We start from the raw sequence: 20,735 nt of genomic DNA on the forward strand, positions 1-20,735 counted from the left end.
CGACAGCTTGTGACGTCACATGGATCTGGGTGACGTATCCACATCTTACTACAGTTTTTACATTTAACTTTTCGAATCGCGAAACAGCATGTAAGTTTTATAATTTATTAATTGTATACAGTATCTCTGAAAGAAATCTTCAGAATTCAAACTTCGTTAGACACCATATTTTTTGTGTAAATTTAATTGTATTACGGTAATGCTCCGGGTTCTTCAGTTTGTCGTAAATGCAGGAGCACTGAGATACTTTCAGTACGATCTGTTTTATCGACGTTCGATTGTATCACTTTCGCGAATCATTCGAATTTATTTCTAATCGTAGCACCAAATCCGCGTAATTTAAAAAAAAAATTAATCTATTTACTTTATATAAACAATGGTTCTCTTTGTTCATTTTTTTCTAAAGGACAAATGTCACTCTAATACGAGCATATTATTTTTTTATCGTTTTAACATTTTACTTCTCTATCACGTTGCTATCATATTTTTGCTGGGAATTATATAAGTAGGAATTAATGAATACTATTAGAAAATGCGTGTAGGTATGGCCTTTTACTTCACACAATCAGGTTCTTTTTCAAACATACATGATCCCAACTAAAAAGTGAAAGAATACCGAAGGCAGTTAATAAGAAAGTGGGTTTTCGCGACATCTGTTTTGATCGAATAGAAATTTATTTTGCTATAATGGTCTATATAGCAAGTTGATTTACTTCTGTCGCTCCAATGTCAAGACAATATTACCAAAGCTCACAAAGAAACCATACGTACATTATAATAACCACCATATCATATTTATAATATATAATATATATACCATCGCGTAGAAATTTATATATATATATATTTATATATCAACGTAAGTCGAAAAGGACAATCATATAACATACATACGTCGGGCATCTATGTTAATAATTATACGTAATACATTTTGCAAAAAGATCACAACAATTATGCAAAAATAGACGTTACTCGCCACCTGTCGGAACCATAAGAAAAACGAAACCGTCCCAATCTTTTTTTCATCTTCTTTTTCCTTGACGTTGCAACACGTGACGAATTAACTGCAACACTCGGGCAATGTAAATTACAGTTGCAATACTCGTCGACGTAAGAACGTTCTAATGCTTCTTTTCTTTCCTTTCCAATCACCTTCTTTTATTTCCTTTCAATTGATTTAATTTCTTTTTCTCGCGTTTCAGCACTTCTGCGAAATAGCCCTTTATAAAAATTTCCGTGTAGGTTTCGATCCCTAGGATCATAATGTATGATGGTTGCAATATCACTGCGACGTATTGTTTTTTTTTTTTTTTTATTTTATACCCCTTTATTTTTATTTGACGATACCGTGACCAAAGATAAGATGTTTCTTCTTATCTATACATGACTCTCATGTACATGGGCCGTTGAGCGATTTTTAAATTTCAAAAATTTAGAAACGTGGATTTTATGAGCGCTGCATAGAAGGAGTTCTTCCATTTACATATATGTATAACCATTGCACAGTTTCCTCCACTTCAGCAGCCTCATCCACGACCATGTAACAAGATTTCATTGTATGTGTAATATATATGAGTATTCGAGAAGGCTGAGGAACCATTAAGCTGCCTATTATACGAGTAGGAAAGTTCAATGAAAACCTTAACCCCATGTACAATGTGTGTTGGTATTTTAAAATAGTTCTAGCAGTGATATAATACGAACTAAAATATTAAGGCTTTCTTAGCCACGGTATCTGTACGAGCGTAGAGGAATCAAATCGTCTTTCTCCCTTCTTTCTTTCTCTCTCACACTCTCACTTAAACACTACACATTTTGACAAATAATTAAGTCATCACAGAAGCATCATATTATCATATTCAATTAGACTACATATTCTTTTGTGAATGTTCTTGTTCAATTAGCGCAGTAATATTACAATGATCGAGTACAAAATGGTTTTTAAAGTTTCTCAAGCCTAGTATAAAGCACTATTAATATGTATATATATATATAGATATATATATATATTTATTTTATTTTATTTTATTTTATTTTATTTATTTTATTTTATATGCTTACATGTCGGCACATACCATACGCAATGTGTTATCATTACATTATGGTATGTGTATGCACATGTATGGTCGCATTTACCACTTAAAATCTAATTGTAGCGGTAGTAATTCTATCGTTACTCTATGAATGAAAGCAAAAAAATTCAACGAATGAAACACCAAAAGCTACCGGAAAAAAAGAAACGAAAGAGAATTTAAAAAAGGAAACTGTACCATTCGACTCTGATAATCGTTATGATCTTTTTTCGACCTCCAAACAGACTAAATGCTCTTTTTTTACGCGGACAATCGGGTACAACAACACCATAGCCGTAAAAAGAAGTAATAAATGAAATGTATTGAAACAAGCTTCATAATAATCGTCGACATACACAAACGATCACAAACACAGAATTTAATGCCATCTAAAAGACCCACAATCGTGTAAGTGGTAGGCACATTGAAACGGAAAAGGATATCTTACACGACATATCTTTCGAAATAAATGTTAGTACAAGTATATGTATAACTTTAAGAAACAAACAGCTGTGTACTTGTGTAATTAGATGAAGGCAGTGATTTTGCACGAGTTACAAAGTGAAAGGAAAACAATAAAAAATTAAAAAAAGACGATCGATTCTTCATTATATAAATTCGTTATTTCTTTGAATTATTTCGATTATTTTATCTAGTTGAATATTTAGTCCCCTCCCGTTCACTGTTACAAAACGAAATCGTTAAAGATTGCAAATCCCTTTCAGCTATTATTATAATCGCTTGCGATAAGTTCCTTTAAGTTTTCTTTCCAGCGAACGAAAATGGCACAAAGCGTAATACGAGGCCTGTTAAAAGCACAGCGTAGTGCGACCCCGTTGGTTTATTTATTCCAAAAGTTGAAACACGTAAACTCTTGATGGCCTATTTTATTCAGCGAGTGACTCTCTCTCTTTCTCTTTCAGCAAGCTTGCAGTCGAATCCCGCTCTCCTCTTTCCTCGATTTTGTAACGGTGAAAAAGGTATTTCGAACGAGGATCGCGATCATTATTTGACTTCTCTTCGCGTTTACCCAGAGCTGGCGGTTTCCTTCTCGGCGGGCAGGGCACACTGCTCCGACAGAGCTGCTTTGTTCTGTCTTACCTTCTCTGCACGCCTCTCCTTTATAACAAAAAAAAACAACCATGCGTTAAACTCGATGACAGTTGACAGAGGTGAAACTACTCTAATAAAATAAGTTTTAAGGTGTATCATGCCAACTGATACTAGGCTAACATGTGTATTCAAGTATAGCTGCGAGAACATGCTGAAATGAAAATAAAAAAAATGTACACTGGCGGCCACAGTAGGCTTCCCTAGGGTAAATGGCGATCTAAGAAAAAGGGGATCCACCACTTGTTTTGGACATTTGGGAATTTCTTGATTTGGAAATTTAAAAATTTCCAAGTTTTGAGAATTTACAAAATTATACACTTGAAAATAATGGAAATTTCAGATCAACATACTTAATCTGTCTGAATGCAAGTGGTGCAATGATTCTTCCCCTCCACTCATTCATCCTTGAAGCAAGCCTACGTTGCATCCAAGTACATAATCACAGGATCATTTTCCGCAACATAACGTTATGGAAACAGAACTGATTAAAATTTCTCTAACGACAATCCTATCCTACTAAAATCACGGAGCTTTTAATCTGAAAAACTAATTCAGCGAAACGAAGACAGTAACAAGCCATTTTCATGACGGGCGAAGGGCTGGGGTGGTAGGAATGCGACCATAAGAATATTGATTCAACAGAAAGAGAGCGAGAATTACATGCTTGCGAATAGCCTGCACACGACGTTGAATCTCTCGCTGTCGGTTCTGCTCCGCAGTAGAAATCCTCTTGTCAGATTCGAACTTTTTCATCAGAAGTTCTCTCGTAGCCGTCTGACGCACTTTTGCTATCTTCACGGTGTTCTAAACGACCATTTCAAATTCCCGTGTCGGGTAAAATTGTCGATAGTGGTTTCGAGAAAGGATTTTCACTAAGAAAAAATTGTCAAATTCAGAAAACGCGTGGTTGCGATGCGTTTTCAAAACTCGACCAAAATAAAACCAGCTACGTGTTACGTCTACGGAAGCGAGAAATCCTTCCTGATACTTGGCCAAAACAATACAAATAGAAAACCCATAAACTAATATACGAAAATATCTGGAAATAAGGTGATGTCATTTGACTTACATGATTACGCAGCTTCTCCTTTTGTTCGCGTTCAATGTTCTCACGGCGTTCACGAGCTTGATCCAATTTACCTTGAATCTTCGATTCAAGTTGTTGCACGCGTTCGGTCATTCCTTGACGTATGCGAGCCGCTTGTTCTTCCTACAAATGAAAAAAATAATGTTTATTCGACAATTTATCGTGAATAAATTCGTGAAGAATTTATAAAATCGTGAAGATCCTATAGAGGTTTCACAGAGAATTGAAGATTTCAAAATTGTAAAATATCTAGAAAAGCCTAGAGATATTCTGAATTGTTGAATAAAATAAAATTCCAAATTAACGATGGTTACTAACATGTGCTTTAAGACGATCCAACATTCTCTTGATATTCTCATCGCGTTGAGCAGCGGCGGTGTTCAATTTCTTCTTGACAGCGCAACGAACCTCTTCTGTCTGTTGTTCAAGGCTCAAACGAGTCTTCTCCACGCTCTCTAACTATAAATGTATATGGCGTTACAATTTATTAGCGTTATAATTTATTACGTAAATATAAAAAAATCAAAACTAACATGTTCCTTCAGTTTGTTCTTCACTTCTGCAATGTGAGCCTCCCGTTTCTCTTCCGTGTTGTTCATCTTCGCGTCCAAAGACTTGCTGGTCGCGGCGATGAAAGCGGCGCTAAGTTCATCTTTCTTGCGAGCTACTTCTTCAATTTTGCAAAGTTTCGCTGAAAAAGCGGCGAGCTTATGAGCTTCTAGAGAGAGTCTTCTTTCCTCCGCTGCTCGAAGCTTCTCCTCGATGGCGACTTGTTGAGTCGGGCTGGTTTGTGGGGGAGACGGTGCTCTTTTCGGCACTGTCGGCTCTGCCAAGATTACCTCGTAGCAAAGTCCACCCTTGGATTTTTCCTGACAACGAATTTCCGTCGCTACAAGGGCAATTGCAAACAAATACTGCGTTAATTACTTTGCTAAGTTTTTAATGTATTGGTGTAACTAATTAGAATCTGGAGAAAAACTGCCTTGAATAACACAACCAACACGTGGCGATATAATCAATGGTAATATTACGTACGGCGATCTAACAAGCATAGAAATTTTATGCGTAGTGATATATCGTATGGCGATATAATTCGTAGTGATCTAAAATTCTAATTACACCAGCGATAACATATTAATTTACTTGGAAATCCGTTTTTAGAAACCAATTACAGTACTATCTCTACCTAAATAACAAATGAAAAGAAAATTCAGGAAACAATTCGATACATTCGATGAATCTTGATGAAACTAAATCGTGAAAGTCTGCGGAATGAATAAATCATGATCACCACTCATAATGCAACCGAAATCTGCATATACGCGTAACGACGCGACGTATGCCAGCCAGTCGACGATGTCGGAGCTCCATTCATTATTACTGACGTCCCTCTCCTCATCGAGCGGGTGGTAGTCGCAATTAAAAAACATTCACAAGTCTGGCGCAGCGTCGAGACGCAATCCACTTTGTCGGAGGATTCTCTCTCTCGATCCATATCCATCTCCGTTGCTCGCGGGACACGAGGCAGTTACGGAAGTATGACTCAGAGAGACGCGAGAAGGAAGGATCGATCAGCCCACGGGACGATTGTCTCTAGGCGCCGCGACGTCTAGCGTCGGCACACGCACCTTTCAGCGAACCACCCCGGCGCGTACACCACCGCTACACGGAGAAACGGTTCTTCGACGTTTGTCGATTTATAATTCACCGGCGACATATTGGCGACCGTTCGTTCCAGAGTTCAATGCACTTTTGATGCGTCCACCAGGAACATATCGATCGATAAAGCATTCAATAATATACATATATACACACGTATATATGTATATTTTTTTTCAGTTATGAAAATACCAGACAAATAGAAAACAACATTGATTTTTACTGTGTACTATTATACAGTTGAGTTTGAAAGTGTTTTACGTAAGGAAAATTGATATGTCAGTTGATTTTTTATGATCGAAAAGAATCTTTTTTTAGTTAGTCTTTGAGTAGTAAGACCTGAGTCTATTGCAAAAATAATATTTATCACCTTAATCCATCTAAGGCAAGTAATCTGTTAAATTGAAAATTATTAAAGCTCACAAAGAGTTATCTCATTATTATAGGTTTCTATAAGCGACACAGAGTACGCTTTTAAAAACCGAAGTTAACAGGTTGCATAATTCTCTCTAGTGTAATGTGATAAATCGAGTGTAATCACGAATGAATGGATGAAAGCGACGACGAGTCGGTCGTTAATTAATGAAATAAAAAGGTGAGAAGCATACTCACTGATGAACTTCACTTTCTTCGGTTGTTTAGTCCGTGGCTTTCCTTTGCCACTGGGCTTCTTGAAGGGCGCATTGCCCCTCTTGCTTCCCGCTTCGAAAATTGAGAATCAATGAGAGTGCCGTATTATCCCCGTGGGGACCAGGGAAACGGGGATCGTTGCGCTTTAATTATCGGGAAATCGATGCAACCGTCTACTCGGTATCGGCCGGCAAACCAGAGGTGGCCATCTTGGGCCGCACCCCGATCGTTTTTGCGAAGGCTCTCACCCGTGGAGCACGTGCGTAACTACTTCCCTAATCTTGTGCGATTTGTGAAGATTTCAGATTGCTCATTGGCTTAAAAAAATCATTTTTTACAAGATATCTAGTAGATACCAAGTTCTGAACCGGTTGCATTAAGCTTCTACATTTTGAAGGGAGGTGGACATGCATGAAAGCACCATGAATACCGATTGGTAGAGAGTCGAGAAATTGATTGAACTGCAAGCGTCGAAAATAGTACGTCGTATCGGTCGCCGATTGAAAATGCCTCAGCTAAGTTTTAAAAACCGTAGTATTTAATCGGATTGTCGATCACGATTGAAAGAAAGGAACAATCTACTACCATGGATTATAGAGCGGATTTATCGTGTAAATAAAAAACGGTGATTCGATAAATATAAATCTGACAGTTGAGAAAAACAGGCAATATGCAAAATTGTTGGTATCAAAAGTACCACCGATCAGTCGTACTCCCAATTTAACTCTGCACGTATTCCGCCATGAAGAAACACGGTTGCATCTTTTCCCCTGAGAGCGTTAGCACATCGATCAGAAACGAAAGAAAGAATAGATGACGAAAAACTCACCTACGATGTCCAAGGGTGCCTTGCAGCTGTGACAAAAGCACTGCAGCACTGAGTCGCGCACGAGACCAATCAGCATGTTTCTGTCTTACCGTCCGTGTTTGAACGAAACGAGAAGAAATCTCGACGGAAAGACGAGCGGGAGAATAAGGGAAATAAGGGAACGTAGAAGAGTCGACGAGAAGACACGTCCGACGAGCAAAGAGGAGGGCCGGAAGTGGCTGAACTCGTATCTGGGGCGGTGGCTGGAGGGCGACTGATCCGCACAGTGCGCCACGACGCCCGGCGTCGCTCAATATCCACCCACCGGCACCTCTTGCGCCCCTAGCCACGGTAGACCACCCCTTGCAACCGCCACCAGCCTACCCGACGACAAGCCACCCTTCCACCTCTGCTGCTAACCTCCAACCTCCAACCTCCACCTCGAACAGCCTTAGCATACCTATAGCGTGGACCCGGCTGCCGGTCGCTAGGCACGTGTGGAAGCCTATGCTTGGAGGCGTAAAATACCATCTGTCCAACCCCACCTACCGGGTACAGACTCTTAAACCAAGTCTCTGAGACACCTACCCACCATCCTTTGGTCGATGCATCATTTTTTTTTCGCGCTACCTTTCCGCTCTTTAATTGTATACTACTGAGACAATTGATATAATAGATTTTTTTAACCCCTTCTGCGTATCACATTCAACTAACAGGATCATAGAATTTTGGAACTTTATGATTTTGATATTTTGCCAGTTGAGGACTTTAGGGCATTAAGACTTTGAACTTTGGAACATCGATACAATGGAACTTCGAAATTTTATAAAATAATGCGTCACAGCCAAGGTACTACCACGACAAGAAACGAAGGACACATTAATGTACCAGCCAAATCTCTATGTTCAAGTGTTGAATCAGCCCTAAATTAGCAGAAAAATTTACGAATTGATTTTTAACAAGTGAATGTGACTTTATTACAAACATGATAGAACTGTTATAGAAAATTGAAGCCCAACGTGTGTATGTATCACAGGTGGGAGTATCATGGAACCTTCCCCGTTAAGCCGTACAATAAAACAAAGCAATCGATAGATTTCTTTTCGAATGTCCTATCGTGTATGCATACCATAATGAATCTAAAATAGCTCTACAGTGCTTTTTCCTCGGTTTATCGATTTTACAGTTCGCGCAGATTTTACATAACCGGCGTCCTAATTCGCGAGGTACCTTATAAATCTGATGGTTGCTGTACTCGGCTGCGACACCGGACGACTCTGCAATATACACTTCGGGGAAGTGGAAGTGCTGAGAAATCTTGCTTCGATTGTTCCAGTATCCATGTTAAGTATACTCGAATTTACTTTAAGACATGGACAAGAGGCTGTTCGCTTGTCTCGGCTTAATATCTTCTTTTTTATATCCCGAAAATGCAGTCTCATTGCATGAATCTGATACGAGAAGTTGGTCGCTTTCTCGATCTTTGAGAAACGACTGGTCACTTTTTCGTGTACGAAAGATGTGTTTCTTATTGGACACGCCCTTTGTCGTTAAATCTAGCTGACTGACCGTGCGTTTCATTCATTTTCTCGATTCCCCTCGGTTATTGTTCTAAGGAGAATCGATATAAAGGGATACGCAACAATGCGACGAAGGAAATCGTGCTCTGCAATATCTAGGCCGCAGAGAACGGCGATCCGTTGTTCCGTAAAGTTTGCCATTTGACGAGGACGATCGAACAATCGTAATGTACGGTACCCGTGACGCAGTACGGCCGAAGGATACACAGCATAAAGTGAATGAATCTTCCACACATGGATCGATATTGTGGAATATTTTCAGAACTCGGAACCGGGGGAACAGGCAACGTTAATAATGCAGTCGCCCCCTTTTTCCGCTGGTCACGAACCAGGCTAAATTGCGCAGAAATCGAAATAGTGGAAACCAACTGCATCAACCAAACATTTTTTTTTGATCCAACTAAATTCCGCCTCTGATATTCGTCACATCTGTAACGAGTTTAAAAATACGTATTTCTTGAGGTTAATATTTTTAAATTGGTTTCGTGTGCGGGTACTTGAAAAAAAGAAGTTCATTCGAACGGAATTTTGATCCCGTATGGCGTTTAATGAGCTTCGCTCGCTCGTTACACCTAAATTGGATTTAAAGAAGCGTTAACAAAAATGAAAGAAAAAGAAAAAGAGACGGAGACAGTTGTCCAGCCGAGAAAAATCGACGTGTTTTATCGTCGTATATTCCCTTTAAGGCAAGAAGAAATTTAACGAGTTTCACTCGGGGAAATGCTTATGGACATTTCACTCGATGTATCCCGCACGCTGCCAGGCAATTGGATTAACCTACGCACTCCAATGTCACCGTGTGCTTTTGTACGATACTTAAAGTCAACCGAGAGTTAAGCGAGCCGTCCTTACACGTGTGCTACACAGTCTGAACTTCTACACGAGATGTGACATATGTAAAAAGGAAAAAACCTACAAAGTGTTCAATGTATTCGAAATCGGTGGCAGACCAGTTACGTGGTATACTATTCACATGATACATACGGCAACGCACCAGGTGCGTTTTATGCTATTTGCACGATGCAAACTACAACGAACCGGGTGCGTCCTGTGTTCTTAACACTTATGCGTTCTATGTTTATACTATTACAAATAATGACACATAATGTGCCATGCTATTTACACTGTTATAAATGACAACGCAACCAGTACGTGCAATGCTATTTATACTATTGCAAACCACGACGTATCCGAGAGAAGAAGAAAGAAAAGTGTACAAAAAATAAATAATTTATCGGTAGATATATTACAATTACGAGAAGAGATTTAACTCTTGAGGTTTATCGTGTAATAGAAGGTGGTTGCTGAAACGGATCAAATCGCGTGCCAGCGATTGTGAAACAACGTTATTTATCGATAGACGACACTTATGCTGGGCTCGTTACATCGCGATACTGTCCAGTAATGGGAGATCAATACGATCGTTCTGCACGCAATTATTCGCGTTGCGAAATTGGTTGGAATCGTCGTGCTCATTCGATGCAATGCAGTTCCATTCATTTTCATAAATTGAACGAAAAGCACGAACAAAAAATTTCTCTCTTCATTAAAAACAAGTTAGCTTTTCTACCTGCGAAAATTAACATTAAATTAGTGATCATGAGTAGTTACCAAGGATAACGAAGTTATACCCAATAAAAAATGAATTTGAATTATATAAAGAATGAATATCTTTAAGTATCGTATGAATTATTTATTTAAAAAATGGCGCATTTTATTGAAATAGTTAGGGATTGAGAACCGCTGAAAAGCGTTCGAGCACTGCAGTTGAGTTCAGCTGCAGTTGCCACGGCGAAGTGCAGCCTGCACTTCTCCGAGGACGCCAATGGAGGGCTCTGACCTCTTCTCGGCAACTATCTACTTTCCGTTGCCTTAGGGTGTGTTCCTACTACCACCTAAATTGCCTTCCTAATTAAGGATCCTTTGTCACATTGGCTCTACCATCGAAACGCAAATATCGCGTTGCATACGGCATTTCACCATCGTAATTAGTTTCTCATGAACAGAGATTTCAATGCATTACCAGTGACAATTCCGAAATTTTAATAATTTGAAAGTAACATCGCAAATAAAATATAATTGAACGCCAATATATTGATAATTCATTACCTTAAAGACTTCCATTACTGCATCGAATTAACTATAAAATATAAATATTTATAGGTACTTTGCAGTTCAATAATTTTTTAAATTTTGAAATTTGGAGCTTAATAAAATATTACACTACATCGAATGTATCTAGGAAAATCGTAATTTCAAAACTAGATGTTGGTCAATAAAATTTTAGGAGTCTCCTACATCAATTTTCAAGAGTCAAAAATATATTGTTTTTAAAATACTATATTCAATTACCACCAAGAAAATGTCTAATCACGCGATATCGCGTTCAAGATACTTAATGCTCAAACGTCGCGGCACACAGCAACCAACCCGCTTCTCATATACTAATGCATTAGGGAAAACAAGCATTTACTTAAAATACTAAAAGAGAAAAAACAGTTTTGAAACATAAAAGACATATTAATTCTCCAAATTGTATTATTTAGTAAATTCATATGTATATTATATATCACATAATTTCATAGAAAGTTGCTATAAAAATGTCACCACTTACATTCACTGCTGACGGGCGATTCTGTAGCAGTAGCCATTGCAGAATTGCTGTAAAATAATATATCTTGATTTCATTCCAGATTTTCAAAAAATCATGCGAAAAATTTTGATAATGTATTTTGTACACATTTGTCTTTGATACATGATTTCTACTTTTTATTACGTCGAGTGCGAGAAACTCGTTTCGAGAACAAAGAAAGTACACAAAGAAGCAATGCGCTATTTATATATTGTATCTAAATTTTTCCCAACTTGAAGTTTCTCGTTCAAAATTCCATTACGAAGAAAATAAATTTAACGAAATATGTAATGCCTTTTATGCAAACACCGTATACAAAGGATATACGGTTCTGCGCATCTTACAGTTACGTAAAAGGAGCAACTGTATTTCAAATTTATTCAGTTGTCTTACTGAAGTCAGCTTCGATAAAATATTGCCAAGTAATCTGTATTAAATCTACCACAATTTTACAATCAAGAAAATCGAAATTAATTTTCTTTGTATGTATTTCGCGTAATAAAAATCCTTAAAGACTTGTTTTAAATATCCTCGTAGGTAGTCGAACCTGATGATTTACTTCTACGCATGATCGCGTTCAAGAAAATGTACCGCAGTCACACTCTAAAAACGAATGCGGAAGACGTCGATTACTGTCATCGAACGAATACAACAAACATAAATTCTTTGTTTAATCATTTATCGGATACGTACTACAGAGATAAATAAATGAGCCGGCGTCTTTCTTTGTTCGAGTTCGTAGCGTCATTTGTCACTATGCAAACAGAACACAAATTTCAAATAAATGCTCTATTTACCTGCTTCTCACGTTCGAGGAACGAAGAAGATTACTCTACACTAAATATTGTAAATCCTGCGACAGGAACAACTAACACTGGACAATAATGCAAGGAGATCTGAACGGTCGCTGGACTCTCTGGCTGCTTTTATTGCGACATGTAAGCATCCCTGTGTATTCCAGCGGTTAACATCAGTTACATATACGGTTACACGTACGGCACATGCATATGTTTGATCCATGTGTTCGATGGTTCATGCGCTTTCATTGGTCAAGCTAAATGATCAGTGCATCGTGATTGGTCCGTTTGAATTCAGAGCGTTGGTGAATGAAAAGGGGCATTCATACCAAGCGAGCAAATGCTCCTATTTATTACATTTGGATAATATTAAACATAAACGAACATTCTTCTAATGTTCGGTCATTGTGACCGCATGCTTTAAGAATCAAAGATCTCAAATTTTTTTTCAATGTAATTCGATTCATTTCAACAGAATTCAATTCAACACAAATTTCGATTGGCCACGATTTAATTCATCGTAAAACTGTTTGATGTGACTGAACAGTTAGTTTAGTTATTACTTACGTTAAACGAGCACGAACGAATGTTCTTATTCTTGTTCGTTAAATACAAATGCTCCTTAAAAACATGTTACACGAATCTTTTATTATGCATTTGCGGTACCGTTTCCATTGTTTAAATGTATCGTTGTAAACATGTTCGTACAAAGCAACCGCTGTTTTTGTTTGCCAGATTGAAGTCCTTGATAATGTCACTTCATTTCTGATATTTGCACTCGTTCAACAATAAAACAGTTAACAGATTCAAAGCACAAAATATATTTCTTTAATACATTTTATTTATTGAATTAAATGCGAATTTTGTTTATAATCATCATGATATATTTTACACAATTTTTACAAATATAATAACTTGTAATAAATGGCTACATTATATATGTTACAATAGCAGACGCTTTGTTACAATATACATGTGCGTATTTTTGACTACCACACGGTCACACCATTTAAAAAAGATTCATTCTGGATGAATCATGTGTCTGCATCTCCGGTAACGTGCGTACCAACGTGTGGGAAGTTGTGACCGTTGTGCGACCATAAGAATATAAAAATGTATTCCAAATATGGTCGAGTCGTTATAACTGGTTTCGATGCTTTTCCAAGACACTATGTATTCGTTTATACTTCAACTAATTGTCCCTAATTTCATCGTCGCTAACTATTCCAAATTATACAATTTTGTTTACCTAACGTTTGCCGATTAGGTTTCCAAATCAAACTACATACTGATATTATTTACTGTAATGGTCAAACTAATGTAACAAAACATTTATACCTGTCTACATATTTTAATACGAAAACAGTAAAATATAATACTTGCTAAGAACTTTTGAAACTAAATGAATTAATACATTGTTTTAAGTAAACTTTTTGAAGCAATAATGGTTAAAGAAGAAAACGTTTTACTTATTATATTTTTAATATTACTAATTTCCCATAGTAAAATATATACGTCAAAATTGCATATGCTTATAGTAATACATTTGTATCAAATTGATTATTGTACAAATACAACTTATATGTATATATTTCTTGAATAGGGCAGCGTTCTCATCTTCATTGTCATGATTTATAGAACTAAATGATAGTTATGTTATATTGAGCAAACACACATATATATATATATATATATATATAAGTGTATTATTATTGTTTGAAAATGAAAATTCATTGAGGTAGAATATTCTAAATATTATGTATAGTGAGAAAAGAATCCTGGACATTTCTGCAACATAAAATGTTTCATTAGATTTTGTTCACTTCTTGTTTACATAAATTACATATTGAATCGAATCATGATTGCAAAATTATAAAAAAATTATTTAGAAAGAAACGATAAAAAAATGTATCTTGTACTTGCAATAAATACTTAATGCTGTAGAGAATAATTCACTGATAAAAATAAAAATCATTTGCAACTGTTTCAGTTTACTTATCCTTCCTCTTTGCATATAAAATATAATATAGTTTCAGGTAACCAATTGTCCTAACTAAACGCAGATCATATTATTGCCTCAACTTTCATCGTATAAAGGTGTACCATCTCCGCTAAGAGACATACTACGAGGACTAGAATTCGTGAACGGAGTTCCTCTAGGAGATTTGTACGACGGTGTACGAGTAGAAGGGGTTCTGTTACGTGGAGTCGCTCTTTCGTTAGAGACTTCCAGAGTTCTTGGTGTTTTTCTAGATTCATCATATCTTGAAGTAATATTGCTAAAATAAAAAGAATAATGTTATATTTCTCATTCAAATACAACATCCGTACCATGCACGAGAACTTACAATTCTTTAGAAGTGGATTGCTTTGAACGTGCCCATGCCTCTGCAGCTTTTGACCAATTCGTTGCATCATCGGTAGAAGAGACAGCTCTATGAGATCTGACAGTTCTGTGGGAATTTGCATTCATGGCAGGAGGAATTGGTTGCAAAAACGGTCCTTGGGAATGACTGGGCGTTTGCGGATGGTGAGGTGTATGGTGTGGAGTATGATAAGGAGTCATAAATGGAGTTTGTCCAGAAGGTGTATAAGGTGTACTCCCATACAATCCGTAATTAGTGACACTGGCAGCTCCTGGAGTATATGGTGGATAATGGTGTGGTGTCTGATTCGCTACTTTAGAAAGGGAATGCAGCATATGATGTGGCATGTTTTGTGCCACCCTTTGTATCGCGTCCGAATTTACTCCTGAAGTGATAAGATACGATTAAAATCACTTACAAAGACTACACATTTTTATATCATGCATTTTACCATTAACTCCTGGAGTACCATTATACGGTGTTCTGGTAGTCATAGCTCCATGTGGAGTACCCGGTGTACTTTGCCCAGGTATAGGATCTCTGAAATGTTCCTTGAACCAACGGAATAAATCGTTTACTCTACTAAACATTTGACCTCTAAATCGAAATCCATCCGGTGTTATGGTTACATACTCATGACGACAACGAGTTCGTGGTAAGTACGAAAGCATGAATTTTCCAGGATAATTCTAAAACGTAAAATAAATATTAAATTTCTAATAAATGTACTAGTAAATAACAAACACTTGAATTATTTTTACCTTAGCAGCAGATACAATATATGGTATTCCACCAGGATTTTGTTTTTTCTGTTCTTTTAAAATTTCTTCTGCTTTATCCTTGATACCCTCGACATTTGATTTATAATATTTAAAATCTAAAAGTTCCGAAACATATGCAGACATTGGATTGATGTGCCTTGCAATAATTTCGTCTAAATCTTCAAATTCTTCACTGCCAATCCATAAACTACGACCCAAGGAGAATGTGTTTTCCTTGCCTTCCTCTCTTACATCAATGTGTTGGTAAATATTGTCAGTAACTTTCCACGTTACTGTCAAATGATCAGATCCTTTACTGCTTGGTCTTATGATCGCCTCTCCTTGTTTCACGGTTTGCATTAATTTTTCAACTTCAGCAAAGCTTATGTTATGAAAACTGGGATGAATTATGACACGTTTCACATAGGTCTGCCTTTGCTGTACCTTTTTAGCATCTTCTTCCACTTTCAAATCTCTTTCCTCTGCCTCTGTATCATAATAAACGTCCCTTTGTGGTCTGAAAATAATTTGCATAAGATATAATGTATGAAAAATTAAATAATAACTTTCATTTGATACATTACCGCCATTCATGGTTTTTATCAAGAAGATCGCTTGATTTACTAGTACATTCAATACTGAATCTTTCCACTTCTATTTTTATTATGCGGCAATGAATTACTTGACCAACGCGCACTCTCTCCTCTGGATTAGCAACATGTTTATCCGACAAATTTTTCACATGAATGTAACCAGATATCCCATTATCTAATCTCAAGCGAACTCCTGTTGCTTTTCCTGGACATGCACCAGCATCAAAGTGGTTCCATACTTCGGACAATTCGGGAAAATCATTTTTCAAACAGAACGGACATTGCCATAAACCAGTCTCGTCGTTTCTAACAGGATTTGCTTGATCCAGTTGATCTCCTTGTGGTTTTCTGTGAGTTATTCCAACGACCGTTGCCAGGACTAATTTGCCAACGTAAAATGTTTCTGGAGTCTCTTTTGTAAGAATATCAAACAGTTTTTCAGCACTTAGAGATTGATAAGGTACTCGAAGATCTTTATATCTAGAATTCAGTTCAGCTCTTATATCATAAAGAGTAATACACTTGTTTCCAAAACCCTGCCTCTCAAGCTCTTCTGCAAATGCATCTAGATCCAGATCCTTCAATCTTTCTGGTGATTCAAGGATTTCTTCTAGAGCACCAGCAGGATTTGCGTCCTCGTCATCGTATTCTAAAGCATCTACTGCCATTTTTCTTGCCCATTCGTAAGTTTCTGGATGCACACGGGATCCATCTAACACTTCCACATATGCCTCTGTGCTGTCCCCTAAACTATTTGTATCTATTTTAATAAATCCAGCACAATTGACGAAAACTTTCGGTCCCATGTGACACGCTGTAATAAGCTGCGTCCTATTTTCTAATCTTTGATTGGTCTGTTTCAAGATCTTAATCAAAGCTTGCCCTTTCCTAGGACCCAAACCGCACACAAATTGTACTAAATTTGCCGTGTAAGGCTGTTGTACTGCTCTATTCAAATCTACCCCCACTTCGTTTATACGATTTATAAATTCTAAATAAATATTCTCTATAAGATCCTCTTTAGGAAGTTGATCTTGTAAAGGATGATATTTAAGGCACATAATTTCTTCATCTATAGTACATAATTGTGAAAACTCTAACAAAGGATCTTGTAATCTTCTTGCTAAAGACACAGCTTGCCTCAACAAATCTGGATAATCTCTAAATTCAGAGACACCTCTATTGCTATTTGCGTAAACTTTCGCAAGCTCATTATCTACTATCTCTACTTGAATCGTAGGGAATTGTTCATCTTCTGCTAGATTAGTAATACATTCTTTCACATCAGCCGCTATCATTAATGCTTCTCTAGATTCACCACCTATCACCACAACGTGCGGCTTTTTTGTAGCGATGAAATTCCTAATCGCTAACAAATCAGCTTCCTTCATCATCTTTTCATTTTCCTTAAAACTGTTCTTGCGTTTCATTAAATGCGGTAACCTCAGGTAATCTGTACATTCTCCTTCTGGAGAAACTACACACGCAAAAGCGGATTGAGATGTATCAGGTACATAAGCCAAACCCATTACGCGAATTCCTCTACTAGTATTCCAATCTTCGTCGTCTTCTTCAGGGAATTCACAAGTATACGGAGCAATTTTAATCCAATTATACATTTTACGACAACAGGCCTTCATGACGCATTCTTTTGACTCTGTTAAAAGATTAGATCGTAATTCTTTTTTCAACTGTGGTATAATAATACGATTTAAAGCCGCTTCAACACTACCAGTTCTTAGAGCGTTCCAATCTTGAACACTCTTACTAAATTCATCTCTGTAATACAATTGTTTTATCTCATCGATGTAGTTGTTAGTAGTATTTCCTTCTATAATGTCACTAAAGGAAATAGTGATCAATTTGTCCTGTTCCGCTATAAATAATTTTAAAAATTGATCACCAACGAGATCTCGTACAGGCTTATCTTTAAGGTATTTCACTCCATAAAGTACATGATTTTCATCAATTTCTTTTATTCCTTTTTTAGTTGGTATTACGGATATTTTGGCTCTTTCCATGTACATTTCTCTAACACACTTACGTACCAATGGTTCATGTGCTAATTGAATCGCGACCATTAATTGTACAGCATTAAGCACATCATCGTTCGTCTTAAAGGTCGTTGAACAAAATTCATTTGCTACTACTGTAGGTTCTAGTGGTTCTTGATCTACTTCGTGACGTTGGTAATTATCTCTAAGATTCTCGGCAAAATGTTCTGGAGAGAGACCGAACTTTTTAGCAAGACTATCCAAACCAGCCTTCTTACATATAAAATAAGGGCCTTTCCTAACTGGCTGTTTTAATGTATCATCTGCCTCTTCATCGTCATCTTCCGCAGCAACAAGCTCTTCAGGAGGTTCTTCCCCATTTTCTTCAGCTTCCGCAATTTGCTGCCTCCTTTTTTCAAGCCTAGTTTTTTTCCGATCTTCTTTTTCCTTTTTACGTGTATGTTCTTGCATCGCCGACACATCCTGACTATAGTAAAGCATAAAGTGTCGATAAATATCATTCAATTCTTCGAAAGTCTGAGCATTTCTAAGGCGCTCGATGTCCTCATCTTTAATAATCCGTACATTTTCGGGCAACGGAGCATCAGGATTTTTCATGATCTCGTCCAATTGGTAGTTTCTCATTTTGTCAAACAATTTCAATAAATTTTCCTTCCTTTGTTTAAGCTGACACCATTTTGCGTCGAATTTGTATATTTTCCATAAATCGTTAATATTCAATTCCGGCAGGACATACTCTTTCCTATAAAACGAGATGAAAGGAACTTCAAAGTTTTGATTGCGCATAAAATCTAAAGCTTTTTTAATTTTGCCGACTGTTTGTGGACCCTTTTTAGCTCTTTCTTTGGCTTCTTCATTTAAATGAGCATCTTGTACTGAAATCGTGGGTTGACAGAATGCCTGTTTGTATATCCATTCTGCCTCAAGGTCTAACTCATCAGAACCTTCGGCTGTTGGTGTAATTGGTACAGTACGAAGTTGCATACGTTCAGGAATGTCTGTAGTGCGGATCTGAAATATTTAAGTCACGGTATAATAAATAATATTAATAATAATATTATTACTAGCAACAGAACTAAAACGGATTTTAATAATTACCTCATTATCAATATCCGTGAAATGTCCACGAATAAGTTCACTAGGTTCATACACTTCGAAAATGCTTTTCTTCGTGCTTTTTTTCTTAAGAAGCTTCTTCGATCGTCTAGGTCGATCTTCTCCCGACTCATGAAGATATTCAAGATCATCATCCTCTTCTTCTTCTTCAAACTCATCTTCTCCATATTTTTCAAACTCATCATAATCAAAATCGATACCAAAAATATCTTGAGCTTCTTGTAAGGCCCTATAGTATTAAAATACACGTTTACATTGTATTAAATTTCTGGATATACTATTTTAATAATGAAAACAACTTACGCATCTGTGAAAATTGGTTTCCTTTTCTTTCTTTTTTCAGCTATAGGTACTCCATCACCATCTACAATAAAGTCATCTTCATCTTCACTCTCTTCTTCGTCAAATGCTTCCACTTCAGGTCTATGACTAACTTCACTTCTTGCCTCATCTTCCTATATACAAAATTAATTTACTTTTAATTTTTGCACCTAGTACTTTTAACTTTTACATAAGTTACACATAGGAGCTTACTTCTCCAGAGCCTGTAAATAGTTCATTAGCAATTGCATCTCTTTCGTCACCTGCCTCCCTGTCTTCTTCCTCTTCTGATTCTTCATCTTGTATCCTACGTAAACGCTTAAAACGACGTTTCTAAAACAATGAAATTAATTAATATATCAAACAATAAAATCAATTAACATAATAGACTATATGGTGTTCTTTTATTTTCTTAATTATATATACCCTTTCAACTTTGACTCCTAAATTTTCTTCTAACAGATCATAGTCTTCATCTTCCAAACGATCATCAAAATCTTCATCATCACTTTTCTTCCGTTTTCCAGACCTTTCTGATCCATCGCTATCTTCACCATCATTATCATCCTCAATTGGATTATCATCAATAAGACCTGGGACTTCTCCCTCATCTTCTAAGCATAAAAATAGACACATATTACTACGAAAGAAATATCTTACTTTAAATATATCTTAGAATCTTAAAAAAAAACTCTGTGAGTGAAGACAGTATACATATATTTTCACGGTTTTTTCCTACCGTCATCGTCTTCCTCGTCACTGTCATGCATTGCTTTCAATTTTTTAAGTTTTTTCCTTTCGTTTATATCCAGTTCCTCCTCCTCCTAAAATACAATAACACATTAGGTTATATGAAATCAAACTATAAGTCTTCGCATACTTTAATACTTACCTCACTTTCCTCCGCTTCATTGTCCAAGTAATCAGCCATTTTTTATTACAAATACAGAAAGTTTTGAAAAAAAATATTTTTATAGAAAATTTAAGAATAAATTGAAAAAATAAATGGAAAGGATTTACTTTGCTTTAAGAAGTAAATCGTGACATCTGTACAGCTGTTCGACATGTACCATAAAGGCTGGCTTACAAAGGAATATTTTAGCTTTAAATCAGCTGACGTACGAGAAATACGATTGGTCAAGTATATTCTTTTTTTCTTCTTTTAATTTAGCCGCAGCCTTATAA

General features: G+C 36.7%; 2 protein-coding genes and 1 long non-coding RNA gene across 6 annotated transcripts; 1 reads left to right on the forward strand and 2 right to left on the reverse strand.

Moving 5' to 3' along the window:
• Positions 1-2: 2 nt before the first annotated feature.
• Positions 3-14,682, forward strand: LOC143265339 (uncharacterized). The gene is made up of 2 exons (XR_013039765.1): positions 3-90; positions 12,119-14,682. It is a non-coding gene; the product is annotated as an uncharacterized LOC143265339 (long non-coding RNA).
• Positions 1,296-12,520, reverse strand: stai (stathmin). Of its 3 annotated transcripts, none has more exons than XM_076536830.1 (7): positions 12,379-12,520; positions 11,564-11,610; positions 4,806-5,161; positions 4,591-4,731; positions 4,255-4,395; positions 3,846-3,989; positions 1,296-3,191 (listed from the first exon to the last, which is right to left on the reverse strand). In XM_076536830.1, exons 2-7 carry the CDS (start codon positions 11,598-11,600, stop codon positions 3,099-3,101), a joined length of 912 nt encoding a protein of 303 aa, XP_076392945.1. In that variant the 5' UTR covers positions 11,601-11,610; positions 12,379-12,520; the 3' UTR covers positions 1,296-3,098. The 3 variants fall into 3 exon arrangements, with proteins under 3 accessions (XP_076392945.1, XP_076392944.1, XP_003707815.1); XM_076536829.1 differs by lacking the exons at positions 11,564-11,610; positions 12,379-12,520 and adding exons at positions 6,544-6,633; positions 7,391-7,661; XM_003707767.3 differs by lacking the exons at positions 3,846-3,989; positions 11,564-11,610; positions 12,379-12,520 and adding exons at positions 6,544-6,633; positions 7,391-7,643.
• Positions 13,240-20,615, reverse strand: LOC100877374 (transcription elongation factor SPT6). Of its 2 annotated transcripts, none has more exons than XM_003707768.3 (11): positions 20,443-20,615; positions 20,290-20,374; positions 19,977-20,161; positions 19,764-19,883; positions 19,533-19,684; positions 19,212-19,458; positions 16,090-19,124; positions 15,506-16,022; positions 15,196-15,433; positions 14,727-15,129; positions 13,240-14,657 (listed from the first exon to the last, which is right to left on the reverse strand). In XM_003707768.3, the coding sequence occupies exons 1-11, from the start codon at positions 20,479-20,481 to the stop codon at positions 14,456-14,458; spliced, it is 5,223 nt and encodes a 1,740-aa protein (XP_003707816.2). In that variant the 5' UTR covers positions 20,482-20,615; the 3' UTR covers positions 13,240-14,455. The 2 variants fall into 2 exon arrangements, with proteins under 2 accessions (XP_003707816.2, XP_012151192.2); XM_012295802.2 differs by having other exon boundaries at positions 19,977-20,164.
• Between the last annotated feature and the right edge of the window lie 120 nt (positions 20,616-20,735).

The sequence above is a fragment of the Megachile rotundata genome, chromosome 11 (genome assembly GCF_050947335.1).
Source record: "Megachile rotundata isolate GNS110a chromosome 11, iyMegRotu1, whole genome shotgun sequence".
NCBI lineage: Eukaryota > Metazoa > Arthropoda > Insecta > Hymenoptera > Megachilidae > Megachile > Megachile rotundata.